General features: G+C 38.1%; 1 protein-coding gene across 1 annotated transcript; it reads left to right on the top strand.

Moving 5' to 3' along the window:
• The first annotated feature begins 76 nt into the window (after window positions 1-76).
• Window positions 77-26,072, top strand: CLPTM1L (CLPTM1 like). The gene is made up of 17 exons (XM_036406322.2): window positions 77-284; window positions 1,159-1,259; window positions 2,598-2,787; window positions 3,551-3,693; window positions 5,606-5,684; window positions 9,500-9,617; window positions 11,031-11,125; window positions 12,689-12,773; window positions 14,110-14,213; window positions 15,562-15,627; window positions 16,646-16,696; window positions 17,315-17,397; window positions 19,189-19,223; window positions 19,513-19,568; window positions 19,651-19,695; window positions 22,776-22,891; window positions 24,115-26,072. The coding sequence occupies exons 1-17, from the start codon at window positions 111-113 to the stop codon at window positions 24,197-24,199; spliced, it is 1,626 nt and encodes a 541-aa protein (XP_036262215.1). The 5' UTR covers window positions 77-110; the 3' UTR covers window positions 24,200-26,072.
• Window positions 26,073-26,359: the final 287 nt, after the last annotated feature.

Here is a 26,359-nt window from a genome sequence, read left to right as displayed (position 1 = left end):
GCGGGGCGCGGTGGGCGGTGCGTGGGGGATGCGCGAGCGGCGGCGGCGGCGGATCCCGAGCGGGGCTGCGGCGGGGGGCGGCCGCCGCCATCGCCATCGGCACTGTCACCATGCTGAGCCGCAGCTCCTTCACCAGCCTGGTGGTGGGCGTGTTCGCCGTGTACGTGGCGCACACCTGCTGGGTCATGTACGGCATCGTCTACACGCGGCCCTGCCCGGCGGCGGCGGACGGCGCGGCCGGGGGATGCGTCTGGCCCTACTTGGCTCGGAAGCCCAAGCTTCAGGTGAGCGGGGTGGGCACCGCCCGAGGCACCGAGGCACCGCCCCTGCCCTCTGTCCTGTCCGTGCCCTCTGACCCCGCTTCCCCCCCGTCCCTGCTCCCTCCGGGCCCTCTCGGCAGTGCTGGGCCTTGCGAGAGTTCCCTTGGCTGGTGCAAGGGTGGGGCTTGGCTTCGTGTGTTGTATTGATTTCGTATATCTGCTGTCACACACGTTAGAGCAGCGTTGCGGAAGAAATGCTGGGCCTGTTTAGTTTATAGAAGTCTTCATTAATTCATATAAATATGTGAGAGGATGGGTGCCAAGGGGATGGTCATCCAGGATGGATGCTAAGTGGTGCCTGGCGACAGGATGAGGAGTAATGGCCATAAACCATAACACAAGAACTCCCACTTCAGTGTGAGGAAGAACTTCATTATGTTGAGGGTTGCAAAGCACTGGAACAGGCTGCCTGGGGAGAAGGTGGAATCTCCCTGTCTGGGGACATTCCAAACCCATCTAAATGTGTTCTTGTGTTACCTGCTCTAGGTCACCCTGCCTTGCCAGGGGCATTGGACAAGGTGATCTCCAGAAGTCCTTTCCAGCCCTGACAGAGACCCTTTCTTTTATTGACAGGATCTCTGGTTCTCTGAAATGGCTCCACTTCCTTCAACTTCCAGAACAGGTCATCCCATTAAGATGTATTTAGTGGCTGGCTGTGTTTCTGTCCCCAAAAGGAGCTGAAAGACTTTTTTTTACACTATTTTCTTTCCCTGTGTATACAGCCTTCCTGCAGCTGGGAGAATTAGTGAAGCTCAAAGACAGACCTGTACTCTGAATGTAGATATGCATTAATTTATTTCCATACTCGTAATTTCTCTGTGCTGTGTTTTGCTTTCAGTTAAGCGTGTACACTACCACCCGGTCAAGCATTGGTGCAGAGAGTAATATAGATCTCGTTTTGAATGTGGAGGATTTTGATATTGAGTCCAAATTTGAAAGGTAAGGATCTGGTCTAGTAGTATCCAAGGTATCAGAGTTCTTTGTTGAATTCTGAAGTGTGCATCCTACCTAGGAGTTACATGGATGGAAGTGTGCATGAAGCCAAGGTAGATTTCACTATTGGTTAGCTTGGATCAGCGTGCTGTTCTCAGCCATATAGGCAAATGTTTTGCAGAAGTGTGCCTTGCTCATAATAGTAAAATTTACTTTCCATTCAGAAAATCTAAAGACAAATATACCTAGAAGTGCTTGAGACTTGCCTCTAAGCACATAGGTAGGACAGTGGCTACACGTTTTGTTTTGTCCTTAATTGCTGTGGCTTCAGTCCTGGAACAGGACTTAGACGTCAAGCCACATTCTCCTTTCATGTATTTTAGCAACATGCTCTTCCATAACTATTTGTCTGCTAAAAATCACATGGGAAAACCTTATTTTCTGATAGTCTAGGGTTTGGGGATCTTCTGAAGCAATATTGGTGCCAAGACTGTGCCCTTAGAGAAATTTTTTAATAGAACACTACACTCTGCATATGCCTCTGAACAATAAAAATTACTGGAACTACTTGTTTTGTTCTTCAGATTTGCTGTCTCACTTTTGTTTTGTTTGTTTAAAATAATTGCCCCGTTCTTGACTCTCTTATCGTAGTCTCCAAGATTATTTCACTCTCTTCATTTTCTGTGACTAAAAAACTTGTTGGTTAGAGTTTAGGTCATATTGAACTTCTTCTCTGACAGAGCTTATAAGAATTGTTTTACTGAGAGGGTCTGCTAAGCTATTGAAAGTATTCAGAGCAGAATAAGGTGTATTCCTCTACAGGAATAGAGGAGGCATTATGCAAGGGTGCAAGTAAGATGATTTCTTGGCTAGTACAAGGGGAGTGACTTCATGGTTTGGGGCTCCAGTTTAGAGTTCTCTGCTTGGCATGCCTTAGCTGAGAAGTTACTTTATTAATGCAAAGTGCGTGGCAAAACTTTTTAATTTTCTTTTTAAACTTTGTATCGTGTATACGATCTGTGATGCATCTTCAGCACACAAAGGCTGGTTTTTTGCAAGTGCTGTCATAATTTTGGCCCTGTGACCTATCAGTAGAGGAAAGCATCAAAAGAATTGATGATGCAGTCCTATGTTATCTAGGGCAATAAAGTTGGGAGTGGACAAAGGTTAAACTATCTTAATATAATAGTAAATCTTTGGAAATGCGTATATTGTGATATATTGTATAAAAAATTACCCCATCCAGCTATGAAACATGTTAGCCAGAAGTAATTGTGTCTAGTAATAGCAAAATATTTCAGCATGTGCTATGTCATCTCATAATATATTTATTTTGTATTTTAGGACAGTGAATGTCTCTGTACCAAAGAAAACCCGAAATAATGGCACATTATATGCATTTGTATTTCTTCACCATGCTGGCATTTTGCCTTGGCAGGATGGTAAGCAGGTGCATATAGTAAGCCCTCTGACCACGTACATGATCCCCAAACCAGAAGAGATTAATTTGCTCACTGGTGAATCAGCCACACAGGTAGGTGTGTGTCCCATCTATGGAAGAGCATCTGCAAAATAAGGAATTTATTTTATAGACATTTCTGGTGTTAGTATCTGCTGTACTTGCATCATTAAACTAAGGATGATAAAACAGAAAAAAAAATCAAAATCCTCTTCTTAATTATCTTGCTAATAGCAGACCACTCAGCAGAGCAGATGCAGAGCTCTTTAAAATGCTGGCTAGTTATTTAAATACTATCCTGGTTAGCAGTAATCACTTCAAGGATTCATTGCTTTTGGTAGAAACACTGTATTGCTCTGTAGCAGCATGGTGCTGCTTTCTATAGTGAATTGAATTCATTTGAAATCATATGCTTCGCTGTTGTAAAATAGTAGAATAAGATATGAAGACAAACAGATAATGTTTGGTTGATCATCCTTTTGACTGTTTTGAAGTAACATCTGATTACTGTTTAGTCCTGATTTCAAAGTGATTTCTTCTCACTAGTATCCACAATCCTAAGGTATGAAGGTTAATATTAGATGAATATTCCTTCTTGATGAACAAGGCTGTGAATGGACACTGAAGTTTTTCAGTGTCAGATTGTGGTGGGCCTTTAAAATCCATTCTGTTGTATTTGAGCAAAAGACTTGATCTTGTCAAAATTAAGGTAAATTCTTTCTTAGCAGGCTTCTGGTTTATGATATAGTTAATGACCCTCTGGATTCTGTGAGTTAGATTATTAGCTTGTTCAAAATTGTGTTGGTTAGCAGTATGCATTTTTATTCTTTTTTTTAAGCAAATTGAAGCAGAAAAGCAGCCCAATGCCCTGGATGAACCAGTCTCTCACTGGAGATCAAGACTAACCTTAAATGTCATGGTGGAAGATTTTGTGTTTGATGGATCATCGCTCCCTGCTGATGTTCACCGCTACATGAAAATGTAAGTTGATGACTTAATTTTGTCAGATATGGTATTTATAAACTTATGTCACATTTCTTCAAAAATCTTCCTTGACCTTCTGTAGTACTTAATGTTTAAATTGGCACCTAGAGACAAGGGCAGATGCTCTTAATGCTTGCATTTTGGTAGTGACAAATTGCTGCTAAGATACTATGTACTAGAAAGCCTTACTGCACATACCTGGTTCCTGGACAGCTCAGAGTTTACAATACTTTTTCTGTGTGGAGTTACTATAGCAAGGCAAAGCAGGACTACAAAGACACAGGTAAAATGCTATAGCAGACCTCAAACCTATTTGTTGTCCTTCTGGCCTTCAGAGCAATTGCCATCCCATGACCCTTTCCAGTTTTCCTTCACCTGCAAGTTACTTGCACAAACTGGAAGTGCTGAAGTGGTACAGTTGATCTCCTAGGAAATCTTTTTTTCTCCCTTTATAATTCACTTTATTTTACTTGGACAGTGTGTGTTCCTATGTTATGTCATTTTCCTCAAGAAAATTCTAACAAACAGGGCTGGGTTTTTAGGCCCCTAGGTGCAGGCAGTAGCTTCTGCTCACAGCTTGCTTCAGTCACTTCCAGTATCAAGCATATAAGTAATGCTCTACAGGCTTGTGCTGCTGTATGTTGATGCCTTTCTCTACCAAGACCCTCTTAAATCCAGAAGTAGTTGGTTAACCAGCAGACCCCAGGGTTCTGGGATAGCTTTCCAGCCAGAATAGGTAGAACCATAACAAGAAGGGGTTGTTGGACTGGGGTTGATGGATGAGGTAGTTTTTTCTGGTTGATTTGCATCAGTGATGTTTAATTATGGCATTATACAGGAAAAGAGTTTTGATATGAAATAACCTGCTGCAATTTCAGTAACGATAGCTTTAATCATAGTTACTACATAGAAATCAAATCACTTCAGTTAAATAACCAAGCACTGTTTCTGAGCCTCAATTTAGTCCTTTTCTGTGTTACTGTTGCACATTGTGCGTTTAGTATGCAGTCTCTTAGCATGCATGGAGACTCTTCTTTTGTCAACAGCTCAAGTTCAACTTTCAGGCTTTAAGAATCTCCATGATGCTACTCCATAGATTTTTAACAAGAACATCACAGTGTAGATACCTAACTGCCTTTCTAGTGAAGACTTGAAGAATTTGTCTCTGTTAGTGTATTGGGCTAAATAATTTTCCAAGATGCTGACATAGCAACTGCATGTAGGTCATAATTTACTAAGTAACTTTACAGTAACCAATTTGATAGAGGGCTTGAAGGCTAGGAAGTGACTATTGGATTCATGCAGGTTGATGAGGTGGTATAGCAATCCAAATGAGAGTTTCTGTAGATGGCAGAGAAGATTTCTGCTCCTTGTACAGTCCCTGCAGTAGTATCTGACCTTCTCATTTGTGCATCAGCCAGCATCACATTCATGGTCCCATATGGGCAAGAGCATGAGACTGATGTTGTGCCAGGCACCAGTGAGTGGGGGAGATGGTGGGGGGGTGTCATGGTTGCAGTAGGAGGGGGATATTTGAAACAAAGGACACAAATATATGGCAGTAAACTTCAGCATGTTTCTCTTCCGCAGACTTTTAAATTTCCCTTGGTCATTCAAAAGCTTCAGCATCATCACAACCGATTTAACTTGTATTTTTATTTGCTTATTCTGTCTTTCTACAGAAGAGTGAAAACAAACAAAATTTTTCAATACCTGTATCTTTCAATGAAAAATTGATTCTGGACTAGTGGCTAATTTCTTGCTGTGTGTTAAAAGAAAATGTGCTTGAAAAGATGGTGGGACATTTCTACATGGGTAGATTTGAAAGTGATGAATGAGTGCTAATTGAATAAAAGTAGTTTTCTTTTTAGATCACTACAGTTATAAAATCCATGTTTAAACATCCTAGGGTTCAGTTGGGGAAGACAGTGCATTACCTTCCAATATTATTTATTGATCAGCTAAGCAACAGAGTGAAAGATTTGATGGTGAGTAATAGAATACCTTTAATTACATTTAACAGTTTTAACAGTAATCTTCAATGTTGTTTTAAGATTTTCTCATAGGTTGTTTGCTGTAATGAAGAAGTATAAATGCACAAAAGGACTCAATGACCATTTAACCTAATGTGACCTAATGTGGTAATTGCAGAAGCTGGATCTGGGTTTTGAGACTTTTCTCTGGCAGGAGTATCTGTCAGTCACTGTCTTCTATTCCACCAAAGATGTTTGGATTCCATTGCTTTTGCCTTTTGGGTGGATATGGAGGACATCCCTGTAGCAGCAGTAGTGGCAGGACCAGTCTCTTCAGTAGTTTGACTCCCTAATATGAAGAAGTTGTGTTAGCATCCCAGAGTAGATTCTCATACCTTCTAGGCATATTGACAATATCCACAGCTGATAGTGGAGCTACACTTGAGATAAGTCAGTAGCTATTCTCTTATCTCCTCAAAATTAAGATGTGAGTAAATTTCTTGGTGCTGCTGTCTATCATGTTAGACTAACATGAGCACCTGAAAGTTTGGTGTCACAATACATCTAATGATTTTGTGCACTTAAATAAATCAGTACTTTGAAACTTAAGTAAAAGTTGGATGAGATTTCTGGAGATTGCTAGTCCAATGCCTCTTCTTAGAGTAGGATCATGTGGAGTGAGTTTTTCAAGACCTTTTCCTGTTGAGGTTTGGTTATATCCAAGGATGGAGAGGCCACAGCCTGTATGGGCAACCTGCTTTAGTATTCAGTCACTCCAGCAGTAAAAAAAAAAAAAAAAAAAAAAAATCTGTATTCAGTTTTTGCCCAACTCTTATCATGTAGGAAATCATGCGATTCCTTTGCTACAGGTTACACATGGCAGTCCCATGTAGCTAAATAATGTTGATCTTAGCAGCTCTTAGTTAAGCTTTGCAGTTCTTTTCAGTTGCCTTGACTGGAATTTGGTACTTGGAGTTACTGAGAACAGGAGTCTTTGGGAATCCCTCAAAACTGTTAAATGAGCACATCTGAATTATGCATCTTCTAGTTGAAAGCCTTTGTAGATGTAAACTTCCCATAAACCTTTAAAATTGTCTCTCCAATTCATTACTTTATCTCAGAGAAAGGGTTTTGTTACTTAGTGTTCAAGAGAATCTTTATAATTTTGTGTCCCTTCCACCCCAGATTTGTACAGCAAAATAAACTCCTGAGCATTTGTTACAAGTCTTGACAGCAGATTGTTTTGTCCAGTATATTTTTAGATATGTATTTGTAATGTCTGTGTTAGTGGTCATTGTCCTTTGTTTAAAGTTTTATCACAGCTTGTCCAGTTCAGTACATTCATGTGAACTTTTATCTGGTCAAGTCATGTACCCTGTTTACAAATAAATTCAGTATTCCCATATTACTAATGACATTCCTGCAGTTGTCATGCATGCCACAGTTAATATTGTTGTAACTCACTGCCTTAGAAAGTCATTAAAGATCCTGGGAAGTGCTGCAAAGACTATTCCACTAAAACCTGCAAACTTCCCTGTCAGCACTGGCTTGTGTGATGTCTCAGTAGTGATTGGCCAAAGTGCTCTCAAGCCCTGCAGAAAGAATGGTCTTGTAGTAAACATTCTGTAAGAGAGTAAGCGGTAAGTGAAGAGCAGGCATGAATAAGGAGAGAAGGTGGTACAGCTTTTGTGGAGCCAGGTTAATATTTGAGTGTAAATAGGGGCACAGACAGTATCTGTTTTCTATTCCTGACCTAAAATCATGGAGCTGAAGATGTGCTTTTCCTGCTTGTGCTGGGCTGTGTAGATTATTAACTGACTCTCATTTTCATCAAGATGTAGGTCTTCTGTGGTGAGTACTGCAGTCTAGAGATTACGTGTTCCTCATGTTCTTAACGTGCTTGAATGCTGTGGGTTTGGGATTGCACAGAATTTATTAAAGAGATAATTTTAAAATTCATACCACTGAACTTATTTGCAGTGTTTGCACACTGTTTTGTAGTATTGATTAAGTAGAGTGCTAGAAGTAATGATGCTCTGATGCCATACTGCAACAGTAGGTGTATTGCAGGGATTTGGTCATTCCTAGCTTTCAAAGGCTTAACAACCATCACACACATTGAGGTTGTGAGGCACCACTTGTGGGTTTTAAGTTGTTTGTTAAGAAAGAATTCATTCTTCTAATCTTACCTTTATTTTAGTTTGCTTTTGGGGTTGGACAATTCCCATCTCTGTCTTCTGTTGCAATCCAATTTCCTCCCTACAGTCCCCCTAATTCCTCCATAGTAATTCTTTGTCTGTGCAGAGTGCATTTGCCACATGCTGCTTACCCAGGCATTTGCAAAATTTTTGTTTCTTGTCCATCCTCCACAGATAAAATTTCTTTTCTCTTTCTGCTGTAAATGTTAACACTGTCTTTGATAGACTGAGAAATTGAAATTAGATTAACTGAATTACAGGAATCCTTTGAAAAAGAGAAGCGGTGTGGAAGATGTTCATATGGCTTTTGGTAAATGGCTGTAGAATCTTGCCAGCGTTCTCTACAGTCAGCTGTAACCACACTTGATTTTTTGTTCCATTCAGTTCAGAGATCCCTGACACTGTTCTAGTTTCTCAAGCTTTTCTCTCTGCTGTATTCATAAAACTTTCTCAGCTTCCCTTCCTGTCCTTCATGTGCCTGCATGATCTGTCCCTGTCTGAAAAGCTTACAGAGTCTTGTGAGGGTGGTGAAATTGAGATTTGTTTGTACTCACTGGAGGAAAGAGTGAATGGGAGAATGAATGTAGCCCGCAGTTAACATCTAAGTGATAGGTGAGGAGCCTAAAGCCATGTTCTGTGTCACAAGAATCAGAAGCCCATTCACCTCAGTCAGGTGTCAGCTAACTAATTACTGTAGAAACAGATGCAGAGTAGAGTAGCAGGTCTGAGATGGGAATTATGACTGGGAGTAATTAGGAGCCTGGAGCAGCTGATCTTGAACTCTTGCAAAGAGTGCCTGCCAATCTGTCATCCTGGGCTATCCTTGGAAATGTAAAACAGACTGCCTGAACATGTTCTGAGATAGCTGAGATAGCTGCTGAGTATTCTAACATCTTAGAGGACAAGGGGCTTTTTGTGGTTTTTTTAAACCTGTTTGAGAGGTGGGCAAGGATAGCTGTCATGCAGAAGGAGCTGAGGCAATTTAAGACTTTTGTTTTTTCAGCTTAAGTAACATGTAGATGATACAGTAGGATTAGCAGAGATTTAATTTTTGGGGCGCAGAAAGAAAATTTTTGTGACACTCCAGATCCCAAAGTTACCTTACTTAACTTTAGCTGTGGTGTTTTCATTAGTCTGAGCTAGTGGCATCATCTTTCTTCCCCACCCTTTCAATTTCTCTCAAAATCAGCTTCAATGAAGTAAATTTCTGACTGTGGCCTTTGGGATACAATTTTTTGTTGGGTTTTTTGGGGTTTTTGTATAATATTCTAGTTTAGGCAATCTTAGCATGTACATTCAGAGAAGAACTGTCAAAAGAGTTATCTTAAGCACATGTTTCCCACTTTATGCTGCCATCTCAGAGGCATTTGTATACAGGAACAGTGAGGTTGCTATAGGAACTTGAACAGAACAAACTGCTAATTTAACATTTCCTGGAAAAAACACAAAGACTTCAAGCATGATATAGAAATCTAAGATCTTATTCCCTTTTAATGACAAACTGAGTTCATAAAATTGTGTGATTAAATTATAGTGTGATACAATCACTTTCTTGATTTTAAAAAATATTAATGGAAGTAATTGTTACCATTTTTCTGCTGTTAAAGATGAAACATTCTTTTTGAAATGCAGGTTATAAATCGTTCAACAACAGAGCTACCTCTTACAGTGTCATATGACAAAATATCTCTTGGAAAACTCCGATTTTGGATCCATATGCAGGATGCTGTGTACTCCCTCCAGCAATTTGGTATGCTTACCTTTAATGACTTTAGGCTAAGAAACCACAACTAACCCCTTAATTAGTTTCTTTTATGTACATAGTTGATACATTTTTTTTTGGATAGCTGGTGAAGAGATTTAATGCTACAAACCTTGTGTTGATTCACCTTAAGTTAAAGATAAAAATATATGTTGACATGTGATAGGGAACAAGAATACAGAGGTGAATTAACCATTTTTAAAATGAATTTTATTCGCATAGTACTCTGTAAAAGCATTGGAGGACATAGTCAAGAAGAGCATTTTCACCATGGGTTATCCCTATCATCCTGGAACAGAAAAGTTGGATCAGTGGTACATAGGCTTTGATATAAGGTATTCACAGCTGCTCACTGTAGCCATATATCTGCAGAGAAACACAGGCAGGCCATACTAAGTAAAATCCGACTGCTTCTCCTTAGTTCAGGCATATCTAAATTAAAGACAGTTATGTCTGCTAAACATAACTGTCGTGAAAGAGTCAAGTAATTGCTTGCTCAGAGTTTGTGGAGGGCATTTGTCCACCATCACCTCTCCACAATTTTTTGTGAGCCTCCTCAGAATTGAAGTTTTCATATTCCATGCCCTGGTTGTTGTGTGATAGACACAGATACCAAGACCTCTCATCTCGAGTGTACCTCCTGTGCCTGGAAAAAAGGCCTGTGTAAGGTGCTGCTTGTTCCCCCTACGTATGTAGATAGTGAAACATATCTACGTATGTAGATAGTGAAACAAATTTTCTTATTGGAGTAATTTCTGGAGCAGTCAGATTAGTAGAAAAACTCCAAAATCACTTGTGAATGGCCATGTACTTGCTGTGATGGCAAAGTAAGTTGATGCTGCACTCAAGGCACCATTGCCATAAATGCAACATTGTGTATTTTCTGAGAACTGTGGACTTCGATCATAATGTTGCATCTATGGCCATGTTTCTCACTGACTTTCGTTGTCCATTGCTGTGTAGTCCTTTTCTTATTTTTCAGCTTTTGATGTGAAGCTCACTCTTCCTGTGTATCAAACTAAAGTTCAGAGGTCGATTTGTAAAACCTTTTTTTTTACTTCCTGCTCAGCCAAAATGATTTAATGTGTCTTCCCATTTGTCTGTCAGGTGATCAGTTTAGGTTGTAATTACACAACATGTTAAAGGCACATTACAAAACACATTGTAATTACATAAGTCAAAGGCTTGTAACTGGTGGGGTTTGGGCTTGGGCAAGACAAATAACTTGCCAAAATATAGGTAGATTAGGATTTTACCTATAAAGCTTCCATCATGTTTTGGATTTATGATTCCTTAACAAAACTTGTGCAGGTGACATTAGATTCCTTTCACGCTGGACTTGAGCATAACAGCAATGAACTGTCAGGTACTTCTTGCACAATGACTTGTTCTTTTTTGTAGGGTTTTCAGAAAAGGATGCAGATGAAGTAAAAGGAATTTTTGTTGATACTAACTTGTACTTTCTGGCTTTGACATTCTTCGTAGCAGCGTTCCATGTAAGTGGTTTTAGTTTTTAGGCAGTACATAATATGGGGGGAAAAAAACCGGGGGAGGTGTGTCTGACCTTCAAGTGTTCCATTTATTAAGAATTATTCTTGAAAATAGTAATTTCAATAGAGCAGTGGAAGCATTATCTGGTACAAAAGTCAGCTATATTTCCAATACAGAGTTAATATAAAAACCTTAAATAAGGCAGACATTTGAGATAATTATACAGAAATTAACAGTCTTGACTGAAATATAAAACATTACCTTTATTATCACTTTTTTTCCATTGTAGTTGAACCAAAGCCCCTAGAATTAATATGCCTGTCAACATTGGTTTAAATTTTGTTGACTTCTCACAAGGTTCATCACTGCAGTAGCATAGCTGGGGCACCCTGTATTAGGGTTTGAGTCTCTGACTTCTAATCCCTGCAGAAATTTAGATCAGCTGATATTTTCTGAAATTGCTTCCAGAAATGTTCCTGTAAAGTGTGGAGTGCTCGTGATTATTTTTTTGTTTTCGTTTGTCCCTTTTTTAGCACTGGCTTAAGTCTGAACCTTGATTTTAATGAACAACTTTTTTTAGACACTGGGAATGTTTTTGTAATCTACAGTTACACTCAACACAGTTCCCATACTCCGGGAGAGATAAGAACTTGCCTGGAATGTTACATTTCTTTATACTTACATTGCACACAGTTAACTTGTTTGGAAAGCCTTAGACTTCCATGGCATATTAATTTAATTTTTCCACTGTGATCATCAGATTGCAAGGTATCTGTAGACTAGGATAAGCTTTTCTGATACTTCTTTCTTTTGTGTATCATTTTCCCAAATAATAAAAAAAACCCCAAAAAACCAGAAAAACCAAACCAAACAACAACCCCCTTCCATAAACAAACAAACCCTACAAAAACAACTGAAAATTTCCTCATTAAAATCTACTGACCAAAGAATTTCTGGAATCTGTTTGATTTTTTTTTTTTTTTAGACACTGAAGGCTTAAAGGAAATATCAAAAACTATACTGAATGAAAATACTGAAGAAAATAAAAAAGCTTCCTACAAATAAATTGAATTCTAAAATGTCCTGGAAGTTTAGGTCAACTTAGTGACAAAATACAGAGGAAACCTGCCTTGCTCTATTGTAGGATTTTTTTTTTTCTAAACTTTTGATATTAACCAAATGTAAATTGACTGTCAATCCAATACTGAGCATTTTTAGTTTAATTTACTATGCTTTTCCCTGTGGTGTGTGGTTCCTCAAGGTCCTTGTTCTTCACCCTCAATGATGAATTATCCTGTATTGGGTCTCTGGCTTGCTTTACAGGACACTAATCTGGGCAGCATTGCAATGGTAGTGTTTGAAATTCATCCTGTCATTTTACATTGCTTTTAGAGCCTGGGCTTCTACAACTTTTCTTTTTAGGTTTTATTTGTGAGTCTTAATTTTCATTTCTGAAGCTTCTAAAATGGATTTTTTTTAGTACATGTTGAATGCATTGTTAGCATTTTCAGTCTCTCATTAGTGTATGTTTCAAATGAGCAAATGAGTATGTTTCTGCCTATTTGCAGCTTCTCTTTGATTTCCTTGCATTTAAAAATGACATCAGTTTTTGGAAGAAAAAGAGGAGCATGATTGGGATGTCTACAAAAGCAGGTATGGACTAGAATGCAAAGTGTTGTCTATGTGCTGTCTATTATATGGTGTGTGTTTTCAGTCTTGCTCTAAGTTAACACTTTGTAGGTTTATAAAGATAGCCAAATGAGATGGTTTGTGTACAAAGAGATGGCTAACAGGCTACACAGATGGTTCTAACTTTGTTAGTTCTGTGCTCAGGTATCACTTGAATTTAAGCACTTGTGTCACTACTGAGGTTTGACTGTCTTGGAATTGGGAATTAGATTAATAGTGAGTCAGTTACCATGTTTTCCTTGCTGAAGGAACAGAGAAGTACTTTGAGAAAAGAATGAAGAGCAGAAAAAGTTCTGTGGGTGGAGAGAATGTGCTTTCATGAGTAATGCTGTTCTGCAAGTCCCTTGTGTTCCTTGTAGATAACTACAGGTTCCAAAATATTTGTGGGTGGAAAGTGCTGTATTGTAATGCTCTTGTTTGATTTGGGCTTTGATGTAAACAGCAGCAATAGAGGCTCCTGGGGTGGGGGGAGGGGGAGAGCATGGGAGGGTTGACTTGATTTGTGTACAGGAAAGATGAGAGAAACATAGTGATCTGACATCCTGCCAAGCCTTCCTAGAAACAGATGAATAGCTTTTTTTCCAATCTTGATTATTAAGCAAAATTGTAAACCTGGAGTCACTTGACCTCTGAGACTATCCCTAATTCTATCATATTTATAGATAGATTAAAACAAGTAAGGAACATCAATACCGGGGGGGAAGGGCATTCTAATTTATGATGAACAACATGCTTTATCATGTGGAGAATCCATCTATCATTTTTATGAGTGCATTTGTTTTTTTAAAGCAGCTGTACTGCTCTTGGTATGTGTATGCCAAAGTGCTTATAAAAATTCAAAACTGTCCATGGAATTTCAGAAATAAGTGTCAGTTGCCAGATTTGAGTCCCAGTAAAGTCAAATTCAAAAGACTTTAACATTTACAAACAATAAATGAGTCTCAAATACTGACATTATATTATCTCACAGCCTTTCAGCTTCCAGGAGACAAGCATAATGAATGTGGCTCCTAATTGTACTCACATATTGCTGAATTGCTTCAGTACAGAAATCTTCATTAAATGTTCCAATTTTTGTTCATCTCCTGTGATAAGGATTGCATAAAATGTTCTTGTTCCCTATTTGCCTAGAGATCATTGGCTGTTTCTAGGACTACTAGATATATCAAGATGTACACAGAAGAAATTCATACCTAAATTGTGTGAGACAGAATTGTACCAAATAGACCATTAGTCTTCTGTCATCTCAGCTGTTCATTTAAATATTAATAAGCCTTCCATTTTCATGTTTTCTGTCTAGTGCTTTGGCGGTGCTTTAGTACCGTGGTAATATTTCTTTTCCTTTTGGATGAACAAACAAGTTTATTGGTACTGATCCCAGCAGGCGTTGGTGCAGTGATTGAGGTGAGTTCTTAAAGCTGTAGCACCAGATACCAGTATATGCAGCAACATCCATAGTTTATAGTAGAAAAATAATGCTAAACTAGTTACTGGAAAATTCTGGTGTAGCTTGCGTGTCCTTGGCTTTCAGTGACAGAGAAGATGGTGTCCCTTGATCAAATAACTAAATTGGAAGTATCTGTTTTTTCTGGGATGGGCCAACTGATATTGCAGAAACCAAACAGTGATTCTGAGGTTCCACTTATCACATCACCCAATAGGCCTCACTCCTGGCCAAGCAAGTATAACCATGTCAACAAGCCTGCATGGAAGCACTGTCAAAGAGCAGGCTGTGTGCCCACAGACAGTGCCAGAACTGAGGTGATTGGGGAAGGAGGACAAGGAGGAGAGTGCTGCCTGTGTGCATGATCCAAAAGTCTGCATCTAGTCAGTGGGTTGCAGGTAGCACAGCTGTCTCAAAGTGACAGCAATCTCAGTGACAGTACATCTCAGAGGAATTTGTCTGCTAGGAAGAGCTTTTTCACAACTTGGACTTAACTCCTGTTTCTCATGCAGTGCTAATAGTGACATTGAATTGATTCTGTAAGAAATTATTTTCTCACTTGTACCAAAGATAACAGTAAAGAACTGTCGTTACACTATTCCCCTTTTTTTTTTTTTGTCTGGAATATATGGTGGGTGAGAAGAGAATATTGGTGTATCTAAAGTTAAGCAAATTAACTTTGTCCACAAAAAGCTTCAGGGAGTGCAGCTCTCCTGGGGACCTGCATTGCCTAAGTTGTCAAATCTGTATAGCAGTGTGGGTACATGAGTAAATTTTCAGGTGAACTGAAACTTCAGGTTTATGTTAGGGTCAGGCTGTTACAGCTGTACAGTAAGTAACCAAATAATTCAGCAGATTCACTGATTTTTGCTTGTAGTTCACTACTGAAATGTAATGACTATATAAGTGCCAACTTAATCCCTGTTAGGAGTTCTGAGGCACTTTCATTAAAGGCACAGAAAAAAACTTGCTTGGCAAATGACTACTGGAATTTTCTAAATGCCTGACCTGGGCTTCATCTTGGTGCTAACCCCATTTAGGCACTACCATTCAGATATCCTGGAACGACTACATTACTTCACTTAAATTACATCATCTGATAAAGAGACTTAATAGTGCAGGCTCACAACATTGTACTTGTTAGATTACATGGCATTTGGTTTGTGTAGACACAGGCAGTGTGTGCTGCAATCAGGATGCTACTGCTTTATGCAATAGGTGATTAAAATAAGTAATCTGGAATCCCTCATAAGATGTTCCTTTGTATAATAATCTTTTATTTGCATTTTTTGGTTTTGCTAATCACAGCTCTGGAAGGTGAAGAAGGCCTTGAAAATGACAATCAGGTGGCAAGGTTTGAGACCCAAATTTCAGGTATAGTAGACATTGCTCTGTTAATGATTACACTCTTGAGTCATCCATCTGTTTCCAGGTTACCGTGCATCTTGACTTCTAGTGAAATGAAGAATTTTTTTTAATTATAAAAGTTTCCTGTGTACATCTCTCTATGAATGGCTTAATCCAATAGCAGGATGAGCATTTGCAAACCTGTTTCTTTCTTTGAGTTCTTTAGAAGAAGCAGCTATTTGTATGTATTTATGGTGGAAGAAACTTCAGAACTTTTCTGTCAGTTCTGCTTAATCTTTATAGGTGAGCTGTGCTGCCACTGTGTTGGAAAGGCACACTTAAGTGACATCGTGTTTTGAAATAAGAAACTGGCTTTTTCATGAACCTGTAGCGTAACTTTTCCATTGTGGAACTAACAGAAGATATGGCATGTTCTGGGGACAGTACACTCTTAGATGATTCTTCTGGGTAAAATGAAGTGCTGAGATTACAGAAAATGCAGTGGCAAAGTGCAGTCTGTACACTGAAAGTTTATCTTGCTGGTAGAAGAAACAGTCGTCTAATATTCAGTATTTCTGCACAAGAAGTGCTGGGGTTTTGTGCTGCTTAAAGTCTGTGTCTGGAGTGACTGGTGGCTTTGCTTGTTCCTATGTCAAGGAACTGTATTGAAGCAGGCAGAATTTCTGGACATGTGGAGGTAATCCATAACAATGATAATCCATGACCTCTTCATGGTTATGGTTTTTCATAAATGCTTCTTGTATCTGACAAATTTCTAGCTACTTGACTTTGCTTTTGCTTTGTGAATTCTGCTGTTTCAACGGCATTTCTCTAAGCAAAGAAGTCCTGGAAGTTTGGTATAAAATGTGAGGTTAAAAGTTAATCTTTTTGCCTACACCATATTTAGTAGGCTGCACAGGACTAATATATGACTCTCCTATATAGAAGCTTATAAAAGCTTTGTTACCTGCTTAATGTAGAGAGTTGGAGAGCAAATGCTTTCCCCTATGTTCTGATGTGATTATGATTTTCATATGTGTTGCAGTTTGGTGCATACAATGACTCTGAAAAGAAAACCGAGGAATACGATGCCCAGGTAAGAGAGAATCCTATGACTTGTGATCTACAAAGTCTGTGTATGTCACCTGTTGATTGACTTGTTTTGCTCTTTTTTTTCTACAAGTGTATTTTCCACATCTTCACAGTTGTCAAGTGGATCATCATTGTGTAGATGATCAGATAGTGAAGATTCATTCTGATAATTTATGAAAGGAAACTGTGAAATATTTCTTTTGGTTGTTGAAACTGGTTGAGGCATTGCTCTGAGAAGCATTACCACTCAAAAATTTGAAAGCTGATATTTGTACTTGTTATTTTTACTGAAAGAAAGTTCACATGGTTCCTGTTTTTCGAAAGGAATTGAGCATAAGTGACAACATTGGTGTTAAGTAGGAAGCTACTTGTAGAGACTGATCTTTGCGCTGTCTCTTGGTGCCAACGCTCTGAGGTGCTTGTTTGTCTGAATTGGGCTTTGGAATTTTCACCACCACCACTAGAAGTGGAAGCATAGTAGAAATTATAGCAGGCATTGGGGAATAGGAAAATATTTTCAGGAAAAAATTATGTGGCTGTCTCCTTTTCATGGCTATTTAATGCCATGAAAAATTTGTCGGTATAGAATGTGAACTAACAAACTATTTTTCTTATCCATTAGGCTATGAAATACTTGTCATATTTGCTCTATCCACTGTGTATTGGAGGCGCAGTTTACTCCTTGCTGAATGTCAAATACAAAAGGTACTGTAACTCTGTAAAGGATCTTACAAGGAATTGAAACATTCCCCATTTTTTCTATATGGTTATTGAAATCAGTTGTTAGTTTGATGCATAGGCCAGGAACTAGAAACTTCCTTGTCCTATCTAAAGTTGAAGAATATAGATTTTTTTTTTTAACATCCTGTAAGCCGGCTGTTGTATTTCACAGGTTACCTGATAATTACTTTAGCACAGAATTCAATAGCTTGCATACATGTCAATCAGAAGAGGAGGAAGAAAGCTACTATTGACGTTCAGAGGGCCAGTTGGTGATAGGAGAGATGAAAGGAATTCAGTGCTTGAACCTGTCCAATAGCAAAAAGAAGCAAAAACCTTCACAAAATCATTTGGTTTGAACAACAGGCTTCTTTGTTCCTAGATATGATAGCTATGATGGCAAGCAAGCAAAAGCATTTTTTAGAAAGGGCTCTTTATTCCTTTAGAGCCATGAACTTCCTGCCATATAGTAATACTTCAGCAAGAGCTGGACATTCAATATTTCATGAACAAATGAAGCCCTTGTCACCTTTCACTCAAAATAGCTGGTTGGTTTTTTGTTGGAGAGATGCAAGCAAGTGTGTAGCAATGAGACTTTGTTGTAGGAAAATCCTGCAAACACAAGCATGGTGAGGACATGTAGGCATTTTTTAATAGTCCTTAGGCCCAGATGGGATGGGAGAAAACAAGCAGTAGTAGTTTTTCCTAATGTTATTTTAAGCTGTTGCTGCATGAATGAGCTGTAACACTCATACTAGAAACTGGGGCAATTTCTGGGCTATTAGAAAAGCATATTTTTCAAAAGGTTCTTGTCTTAGTAAGCAGCTAACAAATATGCAACATTTTAGAATTCTGCTTTTCTGACAAAATTTTTGAATTTGTTTAGTATTTCAAAATACTGTATTTCAGGTGTTTTATGAGCTGCAGCTTAAGGAAGTGAAGGCAATTCATATAATAGAATTCTTGCCATTGTTAAATCAGTAAGGAAATGTGCCAGAACAAATAATTTTAGCAGTGGATTATCCTTTAGTCTTGGAGGCATTTTCTGATTCATTCTTTAAATACTTGTGGATTACTGAAATGCTGCTACAACTGTAATGTTGCTATTAATGTGACAGTAACACAGCAGTGCAAGTTTAATTTTAAATTACATAACCAGAGTGTGACAGTTATTAGCTGTTCTCAGAATTGCAAGCAGGAGTATGGGATTCTGTCATTGTCTGTAGCCCTACCATTATTTTGTTAGGATTGTGCTCCATTGAACATCTGGGAAGGTTATTAGATGTAAAGAGGGAAAAATCTAGATTCCTTGTATTTACTTATTTTTTTAATACCTACTGTTGTGGTTTGCACTGAATGGTACTTGTTAAGGCCTTACTGTGCCATATTAAGTGACTCTTTAATATTTAGAACACAGTGTTATCTTTGCAGGCCGTAATACAGTCAGGTTTCAGTGAACAGTATTAACCTACACAGTGCACATATCTCATGTCAGTTATCTGATTATCAACATAGATGTCTTAAAATGGTGTGTAAAAGTATAAAACCAGTTGATAAATCTGTCAAAACCTCTTGTATGGACTGATAAGTATATTTGCTTAAACTGCCTTCTCTGGAGCCCCTCCAGGGAAGGAAGATGTGAGGTATTTAGTTCTTGTGATGGAGAAATTTATAACACAGCTGTTTCTTGGAGTAGTCATGTGGTGTACAGTGATGTCTAGGATGTGTTATAATTTTGGCTGAAGAGAAATGTAACTGTACTGTCTTTGTTTGTAGCTGGTACTCCTGGTTGATTAACAGTTTTGTCAATGGTGAGTCCCTTCTGTTCTCTTTTCTATACATATTTTTTCAGATGAAAGCCAGGACTCAAAAGTAGAATATTAACTGCTGTCCTTTGGATCAGTGTAATACAGATCAATAACTTATTACTAAATTATCACAGTGATTGAAAAAGGGAGAAGAATCAACCCAAAGTGAACAAAAGAATTAGATGCATCTTCGTTCTTCAGGGGGAAAAAATGAGTGAAATTAGTAATTATGGAAGTACAGTCGCGTGATTAACATCTGTGCATTTGTTTGTTTTCCATATTTCATCTTCAGGAGTGTATGCTTTTGGATTCCTGTTTATGCTGCCCCAACTATTTGTAAACTACAAGGTAAGATTGAAAAGTGATGAAGGTCTACTTTTCTAGTCTCTTCTTCCGGACTTGATTACAATTTGATACTTTTTATTTCTAGATGAAATCTGTTGCACACTTACCATGGAAGGCTTTCACATACAAAGTAAGTAAAGCTCTAAATTAAAGTTGTGTGCAGTCATTTTGAAAATTATTTTCTGTAAGAAAAAGCCTAATAATAAATAGCTTAAGGATGGTAGTACTTTTTTTGTTTTAAGAACTAAACTTGTTTGCAACCGTCCTTAAAATAAAAAACCACGTTGATTTTCGTTTTTCATAATGACTTCCATATGATGAGAAAACTAGAACTTGCATCCTAGTTTTTATGATAATACTGCTTTTTGTACTGTCAGCTGTCTTGCATGAGTGCAGATGTTGGTACTGCAGACAAATGTATCAGTCTCAGTTAAATGCCTTATTTTAAGAAGGTGTCAATGCATCACTGGCAAGGAATAGTTGCCAACAGTTAGGAATGCTAAAAGACCTTATTTTGGCAGGTTCCAGGAGCTACCAGAGGCTGAAGTAATGTACACACTGTTCTGTGCCAGGGTGGTAATTGTGAGCTTCTGGGCAAATGTGAGGGGGGATTGTTCCATGGGGGAAGAGCAGCTGCACTGTGGTGTCCCCACTGCCTAGACTGCCCTGGTAAGGCAGTGCAGTGCTGCAGCCAAGCTCAGTACCAGAACTTGGAGGGGAAGGTGAGCTTATTTAAAACCAAAAATCAGCTCACTAACCCTTTGATAGCTGCATACACACATGCACCCATTCGTGTGTCCAAGTGGTTTGTATGGTACCCAGACACCAAGATGATAGACCCAAGTATCCCAGTCGACTCTCATATGCACAGATATGGATAACAAGGGAAACCCACTGCTGAGTTCTCACGTCCCCTATGTTCTCCCTCAATTAGCAACTCTGTGCTAGTTTTGTTCTTGTACCCCTAAAGAGGTGATAGTGTTTTGACTATCATTTCCCACCAATCCCAGTCATTAGAGTTTTTGTACTGTGCTTTGTTTTCCTGATCTTTGTGTCCTGAGAAACCCTGGCTGGATGTGCTGGAATCATCAAGGCCCTGATGCCATCACCATGTACCCTTTTTATTTGTGCATCCACTCATAAATGCGTTCCTTTTTCCTGTGCTGATATATTACAATTATCCAGAACATCTGTACTTTAAAAGGAGCAGTGTTTAAAAACTGCTCAAGAAATGGTGTCCAATTCTGAACAGAAGATATGGGACAAAAGAACTAAAACATACATGCCTAAAGAGACTACAAAGGCTTTTCCATTTCTAGGAGCCTATAGCAATTGTCCAACTTTCTAGTGCCTTCTGTTTTTAAGGAAACAGGGTGCATCTAGGGAAACAGATTGAAATGTAGCTGGTAGCAGAATAGCAACTAAGCAGTGTTTGATGTGGAAATAGAGACAAAAATAACAATAAACACAGTATTTCAGGCATATACTAGGCAAATCAGCGTGTTTCTTAAGAGGAGGGAGCAAAAGGTATATTACTGAAATAATTTCACAATTTTACTTCACCAAAGAAAATAACTGAGCAGAGACATCAGCAGTTAAATAAACAACAGAGGGAGGTTATTCAAGCAAATAACCTTTAAATCAGTACAACCTTGCCTTTTCTTACAGAGCATTTATAGTTCGTGTTTAGATGCCATAGGCTATCCACAACAAAGGCTTGTGTGTGTAGAGAACGAAGTCTATTTTTGTTTTCAATTATGTTTCATTTAGACATTTGCTTGCTCTCTTCTTCACTTCAAGTGGAAAGAGTCTGAGGGTTCACCTGTGACCATTGTTTTAGAGAGCTTTGTTGTCTTTTTTCCTTAATTTGAACTCTGACTTACCAGTTTCTGTGGGTTTTATGTTTCATTGTTAATAAAGAGTACCTTCAAGTAAGGTAATCTCAAAAGAAAATTTTCCATTCCAAACACTATCAAATGGGCTGCCTTGGTGCATTCACTTGCAGTGCCTTGTGAAGACTGCCTGTGTGCCTGAAGGATGGAGCATTTAGCTTTTTCTTCCGATTGTTATTGTAGGATCACTCACCTGGGTGTTGACTTGGAAAGGCTGTCTTTTCCAGCTTGCCAAGGTTTTTGGTTTTGTTCCATGACAAACATTTGCACAGGCTTGAGAAATACCAGCCATATTCCTCATTCACTTCAGACTGATGGATTTGTTTTGACCTGACAGAAAGAGCTCTCCTGTTGTAACTAATCTCTAACTGGAGAGAGAACTCTCTCCTGTCCAACACCCCCATTTTCTGCCGGTATTTTCTTCCATCATATAAACATTGGTTAATTTTGTAGAGTGAGTTTTGTGCTTACATCACTTGCACCCTTCTTATGGTATGGATTAGCATACAGCTTGCTAAACTGAAAGGAGCCATGTTACTGACTCAGTTTGTTAACCTAACAGTGAATATTCTTTGCTGGGTTTGTTTCCTGATGTTTTCAGTGAGTTTTAATAAACTGTTTTTTGAAACAGTTTATTGCAACATGAGTACTAGAGCTGGTGCACTGTAAGAGTTGATGCGTACACACTTCCTGTAGCCAAGAGCCAAATCCAGAGGAGTTGCCTTTTGGTTAAATTACTTTTCATTATTGCTGCAGAAATAGAGCCTATAGTACACCTAGTTGATTGGAATTGGTGTAGAAAATTATCCATCCGTTATTCAAGACATGGTTACTTCCAGGAAAGCACTGAAAATATTTTAAAGTCTTTCCAAGGCTATTAAGTTAATCTTCTTAAAAGCAATAAATTAACAAATTTTTACTCAAATTTCTACAGAAAATGAAAGTGAAGTGACATTTTGTACATCTTGTCATTTGAGTAATGGATGAACCAAAGTGTGGGGGTTTTTCCAGTTCCTTTTGAAGTTTTCTCTGAAATTGAGTATGTGGTTTTTCCCCTCCCATGACAATACTCTCACTTACCTGAAACAGTCCTACTTCCTTTTTACTTGTAACTTCTGGTCTGTAGTAGACAGTGTCTTCATTAAAAGAAGGCATTTTAAAGTTTGCATTAATTAGTTTTGCAGCATAACTTTTAAGTGTTATAAATATGGAGGAAGTCTGTGTTCCCACAGAAAAATATAGGAAGCTTCTAACTTTGTATGACTGATGACTTCCTTTCTTCACAGCCAACTGAAGTATACTTTTCTTTTATCTGTAGGCATTCAACACCTTTATCGATGATATATTTGCTTTTATCATCACTATGCCAACATCTCATAGGCTGGCATGCTTTAGAGATGATGTTGTGTTCCTGGTCTATCTCTACCAAAGATGGTATGACTTCCTTTAATATTTGTTACAGTTTTTACAATGCTATAGATGGTTGCATTAAGAGGGTTGCTTTTGTTGCTATAAAGAGCTGTAGATTGGGATAGACTTGGAGCAGAAGCTTTACACTATAATAATGTCTAGTATAGTATGGGCTGGATAATGTTAGTTATGTATATGCCTAGTAAAGGGAATGGTGAGCAGGGCACCCTGTAAAGGAGATCTCAATACAAATAAGAGGAACTAAACCATTTTCCCATAACTGACAATAATCCTGGACATGACACAGAGTAGTAAAAAGATTCCTCTTCTCACAGTACTCAGAATTTTTGTCAGTTACCCCTTTTCCCTCCCCACAACATCCTTCTTTTCACCGGATTTGGAAGTCGCAAATGCTCCCACCCTCCAAAAAAAAACCAAAACAAAAGAAAAACCAACCAAAACCTACAAAAATAAAAACCACAAAAACAAAACAAAAAACCCCCCACAAATCAAATGTGAGACATAAATACCTGAAGTTAGGGAAAGGAGAGAAATTTCTAAGCTTGTATTCACCTTAGCAGTTTTGAGCTTCTAACCCTTGCTGAGGGCCACATCTCCATATGCTCAGTGTCTGAGGCATGTTCTCCAAGGGCACTACTGCAGGGCAGTAGTGAAAGGTGTTGTGTGATCGGGGACTGCCCTGCTCTGCCTTTCTGTTTACCTGGTTTGCAAAAACAAGTTATCAGGTTCTCTTGTAAGTTGAGTACCTGTTGAGTTTGAGATTCTTTGAGTAACTAAAATCAGGTAGGGAATAAAGCTATATGCACTACTTATGAAATATTGTTCATAGTGAAGTTACAGAAAGTGTATTTTTGTTTCCAAGAATAAGCATTTTTGTTTATTGTTATTTTTGTAGAAATTAAGTGGTCAGCAGCTTCTGATAGGGGCTGGGCACTGGTTTCAAGTTTGACAGATGTCCTGGATTGCTTGAGGAAAGACTCCAGCCAAGCTTTAAGGGAGCTAGTACATCTCTTAAGAGGTTCTGTTATGAGACAACTGGTTGAGTCATATTGTGAAAAAGCTGATATGTCTGTACAAATCTTTAAAGATGTTGGGGTTTGCCCCAAATGGGAATAGAGAATATGATGACAAATAAATTAAGTTTTAAAATTAGGCATCCTAGAACTACTTAATTCCTTCAGACAGGAGGCTGTAATGTAACTAAAGATTTGGGTTTTTTCTTCCAGGCTTTATCCTGTGGATAAGAGCAGAGTAAATGAGTATGGAGAATCTTATGAAGAAAAGTTTAAAAAAAAAGCTCATAGAGAATAACTAAGAACTGAAGAAAATTCTGACCCCTGGACTCTTCCTCGTTTTGTGTATTACCTGGTCTTAAGGAAGGAAAAACTTATTAATAAGAGTATTTTTAAAGCTTAAGACAGAACTACATGGACAATACATCTTCTATATTGCCAAAATCTAGTTTTGATACCCTCCTCTTTCAAGACCCTCTTCGTCCTCACAAGGTCTACAGTCTGCCAGATGACGTTATATAAACGTCCTGCATTTCAGCTTCTCTTCAGTGAAAACCTAAGCATCCTGACCATTTTAATTAAGATCCAAATCTGTGTTTTTAAGACAACTCATGAACTGAAACTGTAGTGCCTGTGCCACTAGGCTATGAAAACTGAAAAAACAAGACCCCGTACTACAGCAGAATCAAGAATTATTGCCAAACTGGAGGCTGTCAAAAATAAAAGCTATAATATTGGATTATATTCTACTTAAAAATCATTCTCATTTGATAATGGAGATAATGGAAATTGTAGAAATTGTGAATTCCTAGCTAAAAAGATATATTGTTGGAAATATAGGATAAGGTAGATGGCATTGTTAAACTTCAAATTCTGCCATGTTCTTGGCCTACGATATGACAGAGGGTTTCAGTTTTCTTAAAGTGAATTAAGGTGTGAAAAAACTGTAACATGATTTCTTTTAATATGTATGCGAGTTCATAGAAATCTTTCTGTATTGTTGACAAACCTGATTTCTTGGCATAGAGGGTATTCATGTAATGCAAATCATTGTTACATGCTGGGAAGATCTCTTAACGCTTCTTAAATTCTTCATCATTTGGTACCACAGTGACCTACTAGACCAATTCTGTCATGTTTCAAAGGGAATAATTCCTCAGTCTTTTCCTCTCTCCCTCCCTGCCCCATCCTATTTTTTACATGAAACACACATCATTCAAATATAATTATTTTGCTCAAGTACAGGTTCAACAAACTACATGATGCAGAGAAAAAAAATAACCTGGTAAAGAACAATTCATACATTTCAATTTAAAATCTGTATTCCATGGGAATGAAATTCATTAAGGGAGGCATTTTGATCTGTTTCTTTCAAATTTGTAAACAATAATCAGGTTGAATTGTTATACCAAAATACAAACTCCACAGCTATATCTAGAAACCACCTCTAAAAATGGTTAGAAAATTTTTTTAAATCTTCAAAGATTTTTAAAAGTAAGTTTAAGTAAGTTTCTTAGTAACAGTAAAGAAAATACAGAGTGCATTCCTTTCAACAGCAAAAAAAAAAAAAAATTAAGAAATCCAAAAGGCAGAATTCTAGTTTCCAATTCTAGTTTTGCTTTGGTCAGTAAGTTTACAAATAAACCATAATGATCCTTAAGTTTATTGAATTGCATGCTGTTTGTGCAAGGCTGTTTAACTTCAATTTGTCATGAATTGAAAATATCCATACAGGTCAGCTCCTGTGGTCTGTAACTACTTGGTGAAGTGGATTTTATCCAGTTCTGGTACTGCAAAAGTCTGAATGTATAAATATTTGGGTCCAAAAAGATAAAGAAGTTTGCCTGACTATTGTGTTTTGCTACAGACTACAGCCTTTCCTGTACTGAAATCCTCCTTACACACTGCTGACAATGGAAAGGAGTCTTGAAGTGAATATTTATCTCCTGTTAAAGGCTCTTTATGCTGTTAATTGTAACTACAGATTATTGACTTTAGCATTAAACACACCTAAGTAAGTCTATGCAAAACTGGGGCTGCATTTGCTGTATCTTGTACCTGTTTTGAATTTGTTTGGAATGAGCTCTTTACTGTTAAGCAAACTAATATTTCACATTAAGATAAATGTGTGTGAAAAGTTTTCCTGATGTAAAGAATGCATATAGCACATTCCCTTTTTGTGCCATTTCAAAACAACCAAGTCATTGGTTCTTCTAGAGGAGCTTCTCTAAGTCCAGAATACCGTATTTGGGTATTTCTGATGTTTCCTGGCTCATTTTTGTACACAGAAAGATTTCTTTAGCACCTTTACATACTGTGAGTTTCCTGGTCTTCTGTCTTGCATTTCTTGACACTGACCTCATGATATTCTCTACAATAGTCATAAAGCATATAAAATTAGAACATTTTAAGTCTAAGATGAGCAAATTTTAAGTCTAAGATGAGCAAGACTTTCCTG

This window comes from Molothrus ater, chromosome 1 (assembly GCF_012460135.2).
Source record: "Molothrus ater isolate BHLD 08-10-18 breed brown headed cowbird chromosome 1, BPBGC_Mater_1.1, whole genome shotgun sequence".
Taxonomy (NCBI): Eukaryota; Metazoa; Chordata; class Aves; order Passeriformes; family Icteridae; genus Molothrus; species Molothrus ater.
This window is presented reverse-complemented; position numbering and strand designations above follow the sequence as displayed.

Excerpts from the sequence above, each read along its gene's own strand:
- CLPTM1L (XM_036406322.2), top strand. The coding sequence starts at position 111 with ATGCTGAGCCGCAGCTCCTTCACCAGCCTGGTGGTGGGCGTGTTCGCC. Across the intron at positions 19,224-19,512 it reads GATTAACAGTTTTGTCAATG|GAGTGTATGCTTTTGGATTC; the intron begins GTGAGTCCCTTC and ends TTTCATCTTCAG. Across the intron at positions 22,892-24,114 it reads GTCTATCTCTACCAAAGATG|GCTTTATCCTGTGGATAAGA; the intron begins GTATGACTTCCT and ends TTTTTCTTCCAG.